Raw genomic sequence first — 15710 nt, forward strand, 5'->3', positions numbered from 1 at the left:
TTTAAGCCCATAGTCACTCCTGACTGTAGGAAGTGCAGGAATCGACCCAGCTGGAATTCCTCTGTAGGGGCCTTTCTGGCCTCACACCAAGCAACATATTTTCGCCATATACGGTGATAATGTTGTGCTGTCACATCTTTCCTAGCCTTTATCAGCGTAGGAATCACTTCATCTGGAATGCCCTTTTCCGTTAGGATCCAGCGTTCAACCGCCATGCCGTCAAACGCAGCCGCAGTAAGTCTTGGAACAGACAGGGCCCCTGTTGCAACAGGTCCTGTCTGAGAGGCAGAGGCCATGGGTCCTCTGAGATCATTTCTTGTAGTTCTGGGTACCAAGTTCTTCTTGGCCAATCCGGAACGATGTGTACAGTTCTTACTCCTCTCTTTCTTACTATCCTCAGTACCTTGGGTATGAGAGGAAGAGGAGGGAACACATAAACCGACGGGTACACCCACGGTATCACTAGTGCGTCCACAGCTATCGCCTGAGGGTCCCTTGACCTGGCGCAATATTTTTTTAGCTTTTTGTTGAGGCGGGACGCCATCATGTCCACCTGTGGCCGTTCCCAACGGTTTACAATCTGCTTGAAGACTTCTGGATGAAGTCCCCACTCTCCCGGGTGGAGGTCGTGCCTGCTGAGGAAGTCTGCTTCCCAGTTGTCCACTCCCGGAATGATCACTGCTGACAGTGCTAGCACGTGATTTTCCGCCCATCGGAGAATCCTTGTGGCTTCTGCCATCGCCATCCTGCTTCTTGTGCCGCCCTGTCGGTTTACATGGGCGACCGCCGTGATGTTGTCTGATTGAATCAGCACTGGTTGGTTTTGAAGCAGGGGCTCTGCTTGACTCAGGGCGTTGTAAATGGCCCTTAGTTCCAGTATATTTATGTGTAGTGAAGTCTCCTGACTTGACCACTGTCCTTGGAAGTTCCTTCCCTGAGTGACTGCCTCCCATCCTCGGAGGCTTGCGTCCGTGGTCACCAGGACCCAGTTCTGTATGCCGAATCTGCGGCCCTCGAGAAGATGAGCACTCTGCAGCCACCACAGCAGAGAGACCCTGGCCCTTGGGGACAGGGTGATCAGCCGATGCATCTGAAGATGCGATCCGGACCACTTGTCTAACAGATCCCACTGAAAGATCCTTGCATGGAACCTGCCGAAGGGAATTGCTTTGTAAGAAGCTACCATCTTTCCCAGGACTCGCGTGCAGTGATGCACCGACACCTGTTATGGTTTCAGGAGGTCCCTGACCAGAGATGACAATTCCTGGGCCTTCTCCACCGGGAGAAACACCTTCTTCTGTTCTGTGTCCAGAATCATGCCCAAGAACAGCAGACGCGTCGCAGGAATCAGCTGCGACTTTGGGATATTTGGGAAATCATCATTTCGGCCATTACCTTGGTAAATACCCTTGGTGCCGTGGACAGACCAAACGGCAACGTCTGGAATTGGTAATGACAGTCCTGTACCACAAACCTGAGGTACTCCTGGTGAGGTGGGTAAATGGGGACATGCAGATAAGCGTCCTTGATGTCCAGCGACACCATAAAATCCCCCTCTTCCAGGCTTGCAATAACCGCCCTGAGCGATTCCATTTTGAACTTGAACTTCCTTACATAAGTGTTCAAGGATTTTAAATTTAGAATGGGTCTCACCGAACAGTCTGGTTTCGGTACCACAAACATTGTGGAATAGTAACCCCGTCCCTGTTGAAGGAGGGGAACCTTGATTATCACCTGCTGAAGGTACAGCTTGTGAATAGCCGCCAGTACTACCTCCCTTTCCCTGGGAGCCGCTGGCAAGGCTGATTTGAGGTAACGGCGAGGGGGAGTCGCCTCGAACTCCAGCTTGTATCCCTGAGATACCACTTGTAGAACCCAGAGATCCACCTGTGAGCGAACCCACTGTTCGCTGAAGTTCCGGAGACGCGCCCCCACCGCACCTGGCTCCACCTGTGGAGCCCCAGCGTCATGCGGTGGACTTAGTGGAAGCAGGGGAGGATTTTTGTTCCTGGGAACTGGCTGTCTGGTGCAGCTTTTTTCCTCTACCCCTGCCCTCTGGGCAGAAAGGATGCGCCTCTGACCCGCTTGCCTTTCTGAGGCCGAAAGGACTGTACTTGATAATACGGTGCTTTCTTAGGCTGTGAGGGAACCTGAGGTAAAAAAGTCGACTTCCCAGCTGTTGCTGTGGATACGAGGTCCGAGAGACCGTCCCCAAACAATTCCTCACCCTTATAAGGCAAAACCTCCACGTGCCTTTTAGAATCAGCATCACCTGTCCACTGCCGAGTCCATAATACTCTCCTTGCAGAAATGGACATTGCATTAATTCTAGATGCCAGCCGGCAAATGTCCCTCTGTGCATCCCTCATATACAAGACGACGTCCTTTATATGCTCTATGGTTAGCAAAATAGCATCCCTGTCGTGGGTATCAATGTTGTCTGACAGGGTATCAGACCATGCTGCTGCAGCACTACACATCCATGCTGAAGCAATAGCAGGTCTCAGTATAGTACCTGAGTGTGTATATACAGACTTCAGGATAGCCTCCTGCTTTCTATCTGCAGGCTCCTTTAGGGCGGCCGTATCCTGAGACGGCAGTGCCACCCTTTTAGATAATCGTGTGAGCGCCTTGTCCACCCTAGGGGATGTCTCCCAGCGTAACCTATCCGTTGGCGGGAAAGGGTACGCCATCAGTAACCTCTTAGAAATCACTAGTTTCTTATCCGGGGAACACCACTTCTTCAAACAATTCATTTAATTCATCAGATGGGGGAAAAGTCACTGGCTGCTTTTTCTCCCCAAACATAATACCCTTTTTAGTGGTAACCGGGTTAATGTCAGAAATGTGCAACACATTTTTCATTGCCGTAATCATGCATCGGATGGCCCTTGTGGACTGTACATTTGTCTCATCCTCGTCTACACTGGAGTCAGACTCCGTGTCGACATCTGTGTCTGCCATCTGAGCTAGCGGGCGTTTTTGAGCCCCTGATGGCCTCTGAGACGCCTGGGCAGGCGCGGGCTGAGATGCCGGCTGTCCCAAGGCTGTTACGTCATCGAACCTTTTATGTAAAGAGTTGACACTGTCGGTTAATACCTTCCACATATCCATCCACTCCGGTGTCGGCCCCGTAGGGGGCGACATCACACTTATCGGCTCCTGCTCCGCCTCCACGTAGCCCTCATCATCAAACATGTCGACACAGCTGTACCGACACACCGCACACACACAGGGAATGCTCTGACTGAGGACAGGACCCCACAAAGTCCTTTGGGGAGACAGAGAGAGTATGCCAGCACACACCACAGCGCTATATAACGCAGGGATTTTCACTATACTGAGTGATTTTTCCCAATAGCTGCTTATTAACACAAATTGCGCCTAAATTTATGTGCCCCCCCTCTCTTTTTTACCCTTGTTGTACTGGATACTGCAGGGGAGAGCCTGGGGAGCGTCCTTCCAGCGGAGCTGTGAAGAGAAAATGGCGCTGGCTGTGCTGAGGAAGATAGCCCCGCCCCCTCAGCGGCGGGCTTCTCTCGCGTTTTATAATGTTAATGGCGGGGGTTTTTGCACATATACAGTGTTATACACTGTATTATGTGCTATTTGTGCCAAAAAGGTAAACTTATTGCTGCCCAGGGCGCCCCCCCCAGCGCCCTGCACCCAACAGTGACCGGAGTGTGTGATGTGCTATGGGAGCAATGGCGCACAGCTGCAGTGCTGTGCGCTACCTTAATGAAGACAGGAGTCTTCAGCCGCCGTTTTTCATCTTTATCTTCCGTCTTCTGGCTCTGCAAGGGGGACGGCGGCGCGGCTCCGTGAACGGACGATCGAGGTCGGGCCCTGTGTTCGATCCCTCTGGAGCTAATGGTGTCCAGTAGCCTTAGAAGCACAAGCTAGCTGCAAGCAGGTAGGTTTGCTTCTCTCCCCTCAGTCCCTCGTAGCAGTGAGTCTGTTGCCAGCAGATCTCACTGAAAATAAAAAACCTAAGAAATACTTTATTTTCTAGTGAGCTCAGGAGAGCCCACTAGGTGCATCCAGCTCTGGCCGGGCACATATTCTAACTGAGGTCTGGAGGAGGGGCATAGAGGGAGGAGCCAGTGCACACCAGATATAGAACCTAATCTTTCTTTTAAGAGTGCCCAGTCTCCTGCGGAGCCTGTCTATTCCCCATGGTCCTTACGGAGTACCCAGCATCCACTAGGACGTCAGAGAAAAATAAGCCTTCTCCTGAGGTAAAGGAGGGGCTTCCGTAACTTCCAAGACCTCCTTTATAGCAACAATCATGTATTGAATGCTTTTGCCAATTTAGGATCTATTCCCCTGGAATCATTAGTGTTGACACAAGAATCAGAGTCCATGTCGGTATCAGTTTGTACTATTTGTGCAAATGGCCTGTGGATGAAAAAGCAGAACTATGAAAAATCACATCTTCCACTGATTTTCTCCAGTTTTCTGCATGAGATTCAGACTTATCCACTGATATGATTCACACTATCACGTAATTCTTTCACCCATCCAGGCTCGTTGTGTGCCGGCAGCGCCACCACATTACAACTCTGTGTCCCTAAAATGGCTCCCTGCCTCAGACATGTGCACAACCACACCACAGACACTCCGGGACTTATAGGGGACAGACCCACAGTAAAATCTGTCAGAAGGACACAGAAAAGATTTGCCAGCTCACAACCCAGCGCTAGTGATAAAAACCCTGTTTAACACAAAAATGCCCACAGACCTGTAGCGCTTTTATAATGATAAATTCACAACACAGCACCAATTTACACTGTGCCCCCCGTTTTGCACCCTGATACTTGGTTTAGAAGTGGAGGACCAGCGTTCTTCTCTGCAGCTTGCTAGGAGAAAAAATGGCGCTGACCAGTGTGCTGGCTGACTGAGGAGGAAGCCCCGCCCCGTAATGGCTCGTTCCCCCTCAGCAATTTCAATACTAATTTTTATACTGGCGGGGGTAGGACTGTGCCTCAGCAACTTATGTCGCCTTATTAGCCAGTTTTGATTAGGTTTCATGCTGCTCAGGGCGCCCTACGCTCGCGCCCTGCTGTGCCTGAATTGAAGGGTACCATGGAGCGCAGCATTCCCGCCCGCTGCGCGGTACCTTTTAGCCGTCACGATGACTGAAGATCCTCTTCTGTACACTCACCTGACTTCTGGCTCTGTAAGGGGAGTGACGGGGGGCTGTGGGAGTGAGCGCATAGCCGCAGCTAGTGTTCAGTGCCCTACAGGAGCTAATGGTGTCCTGTCAGCCAGAAGCAGAGCCATGAAACTATTCAGGAAGTCGGTTCCTACTTCTGCCCCCTAAGTCCCACGAAGCAGGGAGACTGTTGCCAAAGTCCTCCCTGAAAATAAAAAACCTAACAAAGTCTTTCAGAGAAACTCAGTAGAGCTCCCCTGGAGTGCATCCAGTCTGCCTGGGCACATTTCTAAACTGAGGTCTGGAGGAGGGGCATAGAGGGAGGAGCCAGTTCACACCCTTGAAAAGTCTTAAAGTGCCCATGGCTCCTGCAGAACCTTCTATACCCCATGCTACTGAAGTGGACCCCAGCATCCTCTAGGACGTATGAGAAAAGTAGATAGAAATTTAGTGCTGTATAACCCGTACTCAGTAGAGTGGGATACAGGGAGACTCATCTCACTTCCAAGATCAATCAATACGTTAGCGAACGCTGAGTGGATCCAGCCGCTACTAGTGCACACTGCCTCTCCGGGAACTTTTAGTGAACACAGATGCACTGTGCATGCAGACGCACCGGTCATACAGATGCATGTACTGCGACCAGGTCTCCTCGCAGTAGGGCATAGTGTACACAGATGTAGCGGCGACGCTGCGACCGAGACCCCTCGTGGTAGCTTCTGAGACGGAAGTGAGGCAATCAATTCATGGCGGAAGACCGACGGAAACTGGTCATGAACTGGGGGAGGGGCGACCAGGAGAGCGTCTGACTCCCCACTGCTGACATCAACCCTAGGGATCGTAGCCTCAAACTAATCCTGGTGCCTTATGATCTTTAAGGCCTAGCGATGGAACACCCATGGTGGCAGCGCGCCAGCTACCGTTTGGTAGTCTCCACCCAATACAGTGCGGCTGTGTCCGTATTCCCCCACTAAGTGGAACTGATGCCTTACCTTCTCCCCGCGCTCCGGCCACAGCCTGGTAACGTCTGCTGGACCTGTTAGTATATCCGACAGACGCCCGTCAAGACAGCACTTGTACCGTGGGTAAGCGTTGTTGCGACCCGGTGGAGAGTTGTTGGAGCGACTCTTTCCAATATGCGTTTAAGAAGCTGTTAGGAAAGATCACTCAGAAAACGTAGTAAGACTATAAAAATAAAAGAAGAAAGCTTAGGGCTGTCAAAAACAGCAGCCCTGTGACCATGGTCCGGCTCTTGCCGCACCAAACAAAAAACTGATTTGCCTGAGCCTGTGGGCGGGGATATATGGAAGGCACATTGCATCCTGGGAGGACTGAAAGCTTGTGATCGTTTGGTGCCAATCTGCTATCGCTCCATCATATCCCATTGTTATCCTGTGGACCCTGCCGGAGAAAGTATTTTTACCTCGGAACAATATATCCAAGGTACAGTCAAGAATTCAGGACTTGTTACACAGTCAGATGGTATCCATTCACGCAGCCATGCGAGGGATGGGGTTGATGGTGTCAACATTCGACATGGTGGAATATGCACAATTCCACTCGAGGCCTCTGCAGCGACTGATTCTGTCCAGATGGAATGGAGTACATCAGACAAAGAAACAGATGATGGTACTTCCAGTAAAGGTAAGAAAGTCATTAGCCTGGTGGCTACAGACATCCATCTAGACAAGGGGAGACCCTTTTGGATATCAGATTGGGAAATCCTGACAACAGATGCCAGTCTTCAGGGCTGGGGAGCAGTGTCCGGAAAATTATGGTTCCAGAGGCAATGACAAGCGAAGAAAGTTGCCTGCCAATAAACTTGTTAGAATTTCGAGCCATATGCATGGCAGTGGAGTCAGGCAAAGGACATTCTTCATGGAAAACCAGTCCAGATCCGCTCGGACAATGCGACGGCAGTAGTGTACCTCAACCATCAGGGAGGAACTCGCAGCCAAAAAGCAATGAAGGCGGTAAGTCACATACTAAAGTGGGCAGAACTCCATCTTCCAGCCTTGTCCACAGTGTTCGTTCCTGGAGTCCTAAACTGGGAAGCGGATTTTCTCAGTCGACACACCATTCAAGCAAGCGAATGGGCTCTACACCCGAAGTTCTTTCAGTCTCTAGTAGACAAACGGGGTTGCCAGAGATAGATCTCATGGCATCCCGTCTGAACAACAAGGTGCCCGCATACGGGTCAAGGACAAAGGATCCCAGAGCGATCTTTGTGGACGCCTTGTCAGTGAAATAGGACTTACATCTGGCTTATCCGTTTCCTCCGATCACCCTGTTACCCAGGGTGGCGAGGAAAATAAAGCAAGCAAAGGGTGCCGTGATTCTAATAGCTCCGGCTTGGCCCAGAAAGCATTGGTACACAGATCTGCAGAGAATGTCGATGGATGCTCCATTTCTGCTCCCGCAACGTCCAGATCTACTGATGCAGGGTCTCTTATCACAGACATCTGGATTGGTTGTCTTTGACGGCGTGGCTCTTGTAACCTCTATCCTGAAGTCAAGAGGATTCTCACAACAAGTAATTCAAACAATGCTCAGAGCAAGAAAACCCTCCTCAGCTCGTATTTATGAATATGGCAAGCCTGTATTCATTGGTGCAGTGAAAGAAATGTGGACCCGAAATCTTTCAGAGTTTCCAGGGTCCTAGCATTGCTTCAGGCAGGAATGGATAAAGGTTTGAAAGTGGCTTCCTTGAGAGTGCAAGTATCGGCATTGACTGTATGGTTCCAAATGAAAATTGCCAACTTACAGATGTTCGTACTTTTTTCCAGGGAATACTGCGCATTCAACCTCATTTTGTTCCACCTACAGTACCGTGGGACTTATGTTTAGCCCTGAAAGCTCTCCAAGTTGCCCCATTTGAACCACTTAATAAAGTGGATATTAAGTGGTTGACAGCTAAAGTGCTCTTTCTACTGACTATGAAATCAGCTAGAAGATCAGATTTAGGGGCACTGTCATGTTGTTCCTCTTTTCTGATTTTTTTTTTTTATCCAGATAAAGTAGTTCTCAGAACTAGGTCTTGGTATCTTCCTAAGTTGGTGTCTAAATTCTACCTTAATGAAGAAATTGTAGTCCCGGCTTTTCAGGTATCGAGACTTTCTGCGGGAGATGAGTCACTGGACGTGGTCTGTGCATTAAGGATCTACGTGGATCGTACCAGTGCCATCAAAAAGATAGATTCTCTCTTCATTCTCTACAGATTTCACAAGAAAGGATGGCCTACTACTACTACAGACGCTGGCAAGATGGCTTAGAATGACGATTTCAGAAGCATATTCGCAAGCTGATCTCCCTGTTCCGGCTAATGTCTCTGCTCACTCTACTCGTAAGGTAGGTCCTTCATTGGCAGCACAAAATGGTGCTTCAGCAGAACAGATATGTAAGGCAGCCACATGGTCTTCCATTAACACATTCATTAGACATTATGCCTTGGATACTTTTGCCTCTCATGACGCTGAATTCGGGCGTAAGGTTCTCCTGTCCAATCAGGAGCGTTCCCCACCACTAAATAGCTTTGGGAAATCCCATTGTTATCCTGTGGATAACCTGTGGACACTGCCGGAGAAATATATGTTATGGTAAGAACTTACCGTTGATAACGGTATTTCTCCTAAGTCCACAGGGATCCCACCCTGACGCACCTGATTTGAGGATCATTCTACTCGCTCGCCTCTTCCATCTTGTATGGAAGGGTGTGCATGTGTGTTCTTCTCACCTGATTAGGGCTCTACATGATGCTCCTGCCTTGTGCTTTGGAATACAACGGATTTGCCTGAGCCAGTGGGCGGGATATATGGACGGGCCCGTGATCGTTTGGTGCCAATCCGCTGTCGCTCCATCATATCCCATTGTTATCCTGTGGAACCTGTGGACTTAGGAGAAATACCGTTATCAACGGTAAGTTCTTACCATAACGTACATTTTACAGGCTGTGTTCGAAAATGACAGGAGCTAATTAGTTAGTACTTTCTCTCCATGCTTTGATAAATACCCTCTAAATGTGGGAATCACACTGCAAGCAATACTCATTGACTGAAGCATTCCTGAATCAAAGATACAAGTACACAGGAGTTTGTGTTGTTTACACTTTTATTTCTTTAGAACAGGAAATCATAACACCACAACAGGTTATTTCAAGCAAGCCCTTTAATACACCCGCCAAACATCTATAAATCTGTATCAAAAGTGCAACGTTTTATAATTTATAGTTTGTTTAATACATCTAGTATGTTAACAAATAACATACATTATTTAATAAAATTCTTGTTTCCAATATACAAAATAATGAACTGCTGTTCAAATCAACAATTATATAGTTACACAGCAATCAGATCCACTATTTACAACTGAAAATTCCCCCATCTTGACTACCCCTAAAAAATATTTCTATAATGCTTCATATGTTGGTCATTTTGCTTGGTTAATATAATTATCTTAATTATTATTTTTTTATAAATTGCTAAATTTCAAGAATTTTATATTCAGCTGCACTAGAAGTAAAAATTAATTTATTCAGAACCATCACCTCATAATTCGTACAAAACAGACATTTATGAAATGGGCTGCAAATATGAAGTAAAAAAAAATCCTATCATCACTTAACAAAAATAAATGTGTACTCTCACTGTTAAACTATAAAACATGTCCGATAACAAACCTTGGCTTTTTAATTTTATAAATAAAACTATGCTTTAGGAAAACAAAAAACTGTCAGTTAATTTAAAAAAAATAAATCCATAGTGGCATTGTAACTATGGTACTGAGCAGGATTCGAGCTGTTTGAACAAATAGCATCAGGCGGCCATTTTGAACCACACAACATAAGCCTTTACTTCAAACTATGGCTACAGTATAACACAAAATAATGACAGAAGTGCATGTATCTAAATGAATTTATGTTATGTAGGAACTGAAATAAAAATTTCTAGCACAATACACTGTCCGTATTCCTCTATGCTGTGTATTATACAGTGTATGCTCAATAAAAGTTTGTTTGTAGAAAAGATTTACAAATATTTAAAGGTCACAGTCCAGAAAATTAGTCTCCACATACTGTGTGGGTAATCCAAATGATCCAACATTTTGAATGTATTTTCCTGGTGTGACTATACAATATGTTATTAATTTGACACACGCTGAAATATTAAGAGGCAGATGTCCTGGAGAGAGATAACGTGGAGAAAGATAAAGTACCAATCAGCTCCTAACTGCCATTTTTCAAACACAACATGTAATATGACAGTTAGGAGCTGATTGGCAGATAGTACATCCCGCCCTGAGAGAGAGAAGCTATGTGGCATCGCCGCACATCGTCACGATGCTAAGCTCATATATACTTACATATGCGCTTAGTATTGCGAAGGACAGCTCTTCCGATAAGAGCTTTCCTTTGCAATCCCCGGCGTCTGCCTGACTTCCGGGTTAAGGCCGCCTGTGTCATTCTGTGCATGTGCAGAATGATGAGGGGCAGCCGCGGGGCATGCTGGGAGGGATCCAATCGTATCCCTCACACATGGCTGCGGAAAGAAGCCTATAGGCTTCTATGGGGTATCGCCAGTAAAAGCTGGCGAACCCCTCCGCGGCGCTGACCTGGCTGCCGGGGGATAGTACATTAGGAAAATGCGGTAAACAGGGATTACCACATTTTCCGCTTAGTACATCCCGCCGTCAAAGGCTTAGTACATCTGCCGATATAAACTGCACATTATTAAAGCTGACCAGTGTTCAAGGCGAGACCCCACCTTAAGTACAAAAAACACTAACACACAACTATCATTATAGTATTGATAATATCAATTACATATAGGAGAAAGTTGTTTGCATTAAAAGTCATGTTATGTGAAAGAGCACTGTTCTGATTAGCTGCACAACAAATGTAGTGTCAAACACTTCAAGTTATATATATATATATATATATATATATATATATATACACACACACACACACTGTACACAAAAGTGATTGGACACCCCTGCGCAAGCAAAATGGTGTGCTCCTGCTGCAGACACGTGTTTGTGAAGGTATAAAATTGGTAAAAGGGCACTGATTAGATTATTTGCTAATGAAATGGCTTGCCGTAAGGAGCTAACCAATTTAGAAAAGGGGATTGTCTTAGGCTGCTTGATCAAAGGTATGAGTAGCATTACAGATGTTAGGAGGATTCCTAAATACACCTCTCCCTGTAAGACCCCTGAAACTGCAACCCTGGGACTAAAGGGTGCTAACCAGGGAGCTTGCATACTATTGTACACGAGTTCCAAATAGCCACTAATGTGACGGTTTCGACAAGAACACTTTTAGGGAAACCCATGCACTTGGATATTATGTGCGGCCATCTGCTTATAAACTTCTAATCACAACAATGGCGGACAGTGTAATAGAGTGACTAATCGTGGTTTACACTTTTCAGATCAGATGAATGTGTTTGGATTTGGTAACTGCCAGGAAAACGTCTGATGCCAGAGTGTACAGTACCTACAATAAAGCATGGAGGTGGCGGCGCTATGCTGTGGGGCTGTTTCAGCTGGTTGGCATGGGTCCACTAGTTGTAATGCATGGTCATTAACTCTGAGAAGTATAGAGATGTTCTTGATAACTCTGCGCTCCCTACACTGTGGCAGTTCTATGGAATCAATACATATTTTTTTTTTAGGAGGTCGGCAATGCCACCTGTCATGTTTCTAGGGTGGCGCTGGACTGGTATACAGAAAATTTAGTAACCTGGATGGACTGGCCAGCTCAGAGTCCAGGTCTTAACCCAACTGAGAACCTCTGGGTGCATTCTAGGCTGACTCTACCTTGTGTCACAGTTGGTCACTGCCCTTAAGGTGGTATGGCCCAACATACACCCTTCTGGACAGTATGCCAAGAAGGGTGTATGGAGTAATTACCTTACTTGGCTGAACTGCAAAGTACTGAGGCCAATAAAATCTTGTTAATCTATTAACTGTCTGTGTCCAATCACTGTTGTCTTCATAGTGTCTGTGTGTGTGTGTGTGTGTGTATATATATATATATATATATATATATATATATATATATATATATATATATCTTTTATACAAGACAACTTTAGAGTGCATTAGATTATTTAGTAGCCACTTAACAGCACAGCAGAGAACAAATTGACAAGTTCTGTGTTACACAGGGATCCGGTCATGTGACCGGCGCTCAGAATCCCGGCAGTCACCATGCCGACGCCGGGATCCCACCCACTTACCATGCCGACTGACACCTGTGGCGAATGCAGGGGCAAAGGGCTTGCCCCCCCCTCCGGCATTCTGCTGCCTGGATCGGTATGCTGACCACAGGTATCCCCAGCGCCGGTCACACAGCCCCACACCGTTATACAAGCATCTTGTATTTAAACAACAGTCTGGATTTACTCTACTAAAATAATGAACTGATTTTAACAAGGCAAAGAAAATCTGCAATAAAAAAAAAAAAAGTGTAAGAAGGCAGAAAAGCCAAGGTTTTGTATGTTTTAGAGCATGTGGAATATTATCACTGTGTAAATGGAGGATTGTCGCAGACTTCGCAAAACTGGTAACTGGCCCCTCTCAGCATTACCTGGGCTAAAGGCTCTATGTAATCTAAGTGACTTATTGAACCAGAAACTTACAGGGATTGTTCCTGAGCCAATAAAAGTGTTTAACGCTAGTTTATAAAGCATGTGAATAGCAGCAGTGACCTATATTTACTATCCAGTCATACTATCTTACAGCCAACTGACTTCACGGTTAACTTATGGTAGAAAATGTTTTCTTTAGTAAATACGGCCTTCTATTCTCAAATAGGCCTAAATAGGATTTATTTACAATCTTTAAAAAACTATGGTTTAAAGTCTCACCACACTATGGAAATAAAAGAACGGTAAAGCAGGATGACAAAGCTCAATTGCCAACACTTTAGCAACACATTCACCCACTTTTCCAGTTACATTCAGTCACTGTCAGACAATACACAAGAGGCATGAATGAAAACAGGTACACACGAAAAGAAAAAAAATACATGACATTTCATACTCTGGAAACTATGTGGTGTGGTCATTACTATAGTACATCTTATCCTAAAACGAAAATTAAAATTTGGAAATTCTTTATTAGCTATTCTTTATATTTGTTATAAAGAAATGTCCTGGGAAAAACGGAACACACTGCAAAAACGTGGCGTAATTTCAAATACGTTCCCCAACATGCGCCAGCATCGTACATACTCAAAAACACAGGTGGTAGGGAACCTTAAACACTCCGGCCATAGAAAACGGCATTCCCCCTGTTCTGTCTGCCAATGGCTGGCTAAGAAACGTGACAGCATTTAGCCAGAAGCTGGAGTAATGAAGGTTGACAACGCCTGTATTCAGTAATCAATAAAGCATCATATTAGCATCTTGCAATTAAAAGGTAAGTCATTTAAATAAAACAATCTTAAACAAAGCACACGTTACTAAACAGTGAATCGTTTTCCATCATCTTTGTTACTCTCCATATAATATCCCACTGAATTCTCTCTGTGTATTTATTTGTGTTGCATATCACGACTGTGTGTCATGTTCCTCTGGTTGTACAAGACCGGCATTCTCTGATCAATAAATTAAACACATTACAAATTTACAAGTTAGTGAAGAATATATTTTGTTTCTAGAAGCAATGATGATTTTTTTCTTTTAGCCAATTGCAGATGCTAAAGAAAGCCAACATCTGTGACAGCGAAATTAAATGAAAGATACTTCTTGATAAACCAGCAGCTCCCCCAAACAACAGGGGGAATAACAGATGCCGGATATTGTTCCCAATGTTATCATCCGTGCCTACACTAAGTTTCTCCAGGCATTTAAAGGACTAAAAGATTCCAATGCGTCATTCTCTCCTCTCTAAGAAAGGCAATTGCGGTTGCTGGGCGCAAATATATATAAATATATATTTTTTCTCTATAACTTTTTTTTGTAACTACTTTTTATTTTTTTTATTATTTTTTTAGAATTTAGCATGTCTTTCTTTCACTTCTGCTTGCTGTGACGGGGGGTCTGTGTGACAACGCACAGGCTCCTGTCCACGTCTGCAAGAGTCCTCCACAACTCTTACAGCTAGCTAAAATAACATTTAAAAAAAATGACTATAATCAATGACTGGAAGTCCGACCCAACTATAGTAGCGACCGTCTCTGTTCTCATTTAGCAGTATAAGTAGTAGTGATGGGACTGTATAGTGAGCGTGATTCCTGAGAGCAAATTAATCAATTATCGTGATATGAGTATCTTTGTCTCCTTTATCCGTGTTCTTTGCTTCAGCGTGTGCAAACTGCGCTAATGCCCCCCCCTGAGCTCCCACTTCTCCTCATTTCATTTTTTTCCTCCTGTCTCTAGTTTGTTATATTTATATATACATATATCTAGACATAGATATATATATCAGTGCTTTCTCCTCATTCCAAGTGTCCAGAGAAGAAGTGAGGCAGAATGTATGTCTTTGTCACAGTTCTCATTTAGTCTCGAGACTGGTAGAAGAGAATATACCCAGATTCAGAGTTCTTGGAGATGTCCGATGTCAACCCGTAGAATTCTTCAATAGCTTGTGCATCAATCTTCTGCATAAACAGATAATACAAGAATTATACAAGACCTTCATAATATAAGCGTATTGCGTGTGTGTGTGTGTGTGTGTGTGTGCGTGTGCAGAACATAGTGATCCCTGACATTAAACTGAGCTCAATGGCATTAAAGGCTTTTCATCTGACAGACCTGTGTTGGAGGGCAATTCCCTAAAGCCATTTGCCCAACTACATAGGAAGATCAGCTTTCGTAAATTAAATTATACTGCTAGAAACCAAGCAGAGGCTACTGTCCCTGCCGAAAGACAACCAACCAACAACTCCCCTTGTCACTGCTTCAAGTTCTAAACATATAGAAGTTATTTCAGTCTACTACTCACACCTTTTATCCTCATCCTACCCCAACAAACAAAAAACCCCAAAACAAACGGAGGTCAGCAGCAACAAATATATTTTCCCTTCCATAGGAATAATGGTCAGACATTCTCCTACTGCCAATCAATATAAAAACATACAAATGCTCTATAAATTCCCTCACTTGGTCAATCTATATTAAAAACAGTCCAGAATTAAATTAATTGGCTGCTTGACCATTTAAAAAAAAATATTTGTGTGTGTGGTGAGCCCTGTAAAATAGCAGTCAGAAACCACCATTTTACTTTATTTTTATTTACCTTCATATGAAAATGGTGGCCATTTTTGTATCATGGTGTATGACATTTTTAACAGTTGCGGACGTTTGGGGTAAATGCAATATCTCAGCTCAGAAAAGTCATAGAAAGCTGGGATAAAAAATATACGTTATGGTAAGAACTTACCGTTGATAATGGTATTTCTCCTAAGTCCACAGGTTCCACAGGATAACAATGGGATATGATGGAGCGACAGCAGATTGGCACCAAACGATCAAAGCTTTCTGGCCTCCCAGGATGCAACGGGCCTGTCCATATATCGCCGCCCACTGGCTTAGGCAAATCAGTTGTATTC

The 15710-nt window shown here is 45.1% G+C and overlaps 1 protein-coding gene across 1 annotated transcript in view; it reads right to left on the minus strand.

Moving 5' to 3' along the window:
- Positions 1-9244: 9244 nt before the first annotated feature.
- Positions 9245-15710, minus strand: part of USP12 (ubiquitin specific peptidase 12) — a 176861-nt gene continuing 170395 nt past the window's right edge. The window contains exon 9 of the mRNA XM_063951708.1: positions 9245-14759. Within this exon, the coding sequence (XP_063807778.1) occupies positions 14658-14759 (102 nt within the window). The 3' untranslated portion in view covers positions 9245-14657. The remainder of the gene's footprint in view (positions 14760-15710) is intronic.

The sequence above is a fragment of the Pseudophryne corroboree genome, chromosome 2 (assembly GCF_028390025.1).
Source record: "Pseudophryne corroboree isolate aPseCor3 chromosome 2, aPseCor3.hap2, whole genome shotgun sequence".
Classification (NCBI taxonomy): Eukaryota; Metazoa; Chordata; class Amphibia; order Anura; family Myobatrachidae; genus Pseudophryne; species Pseudophryne corroboree.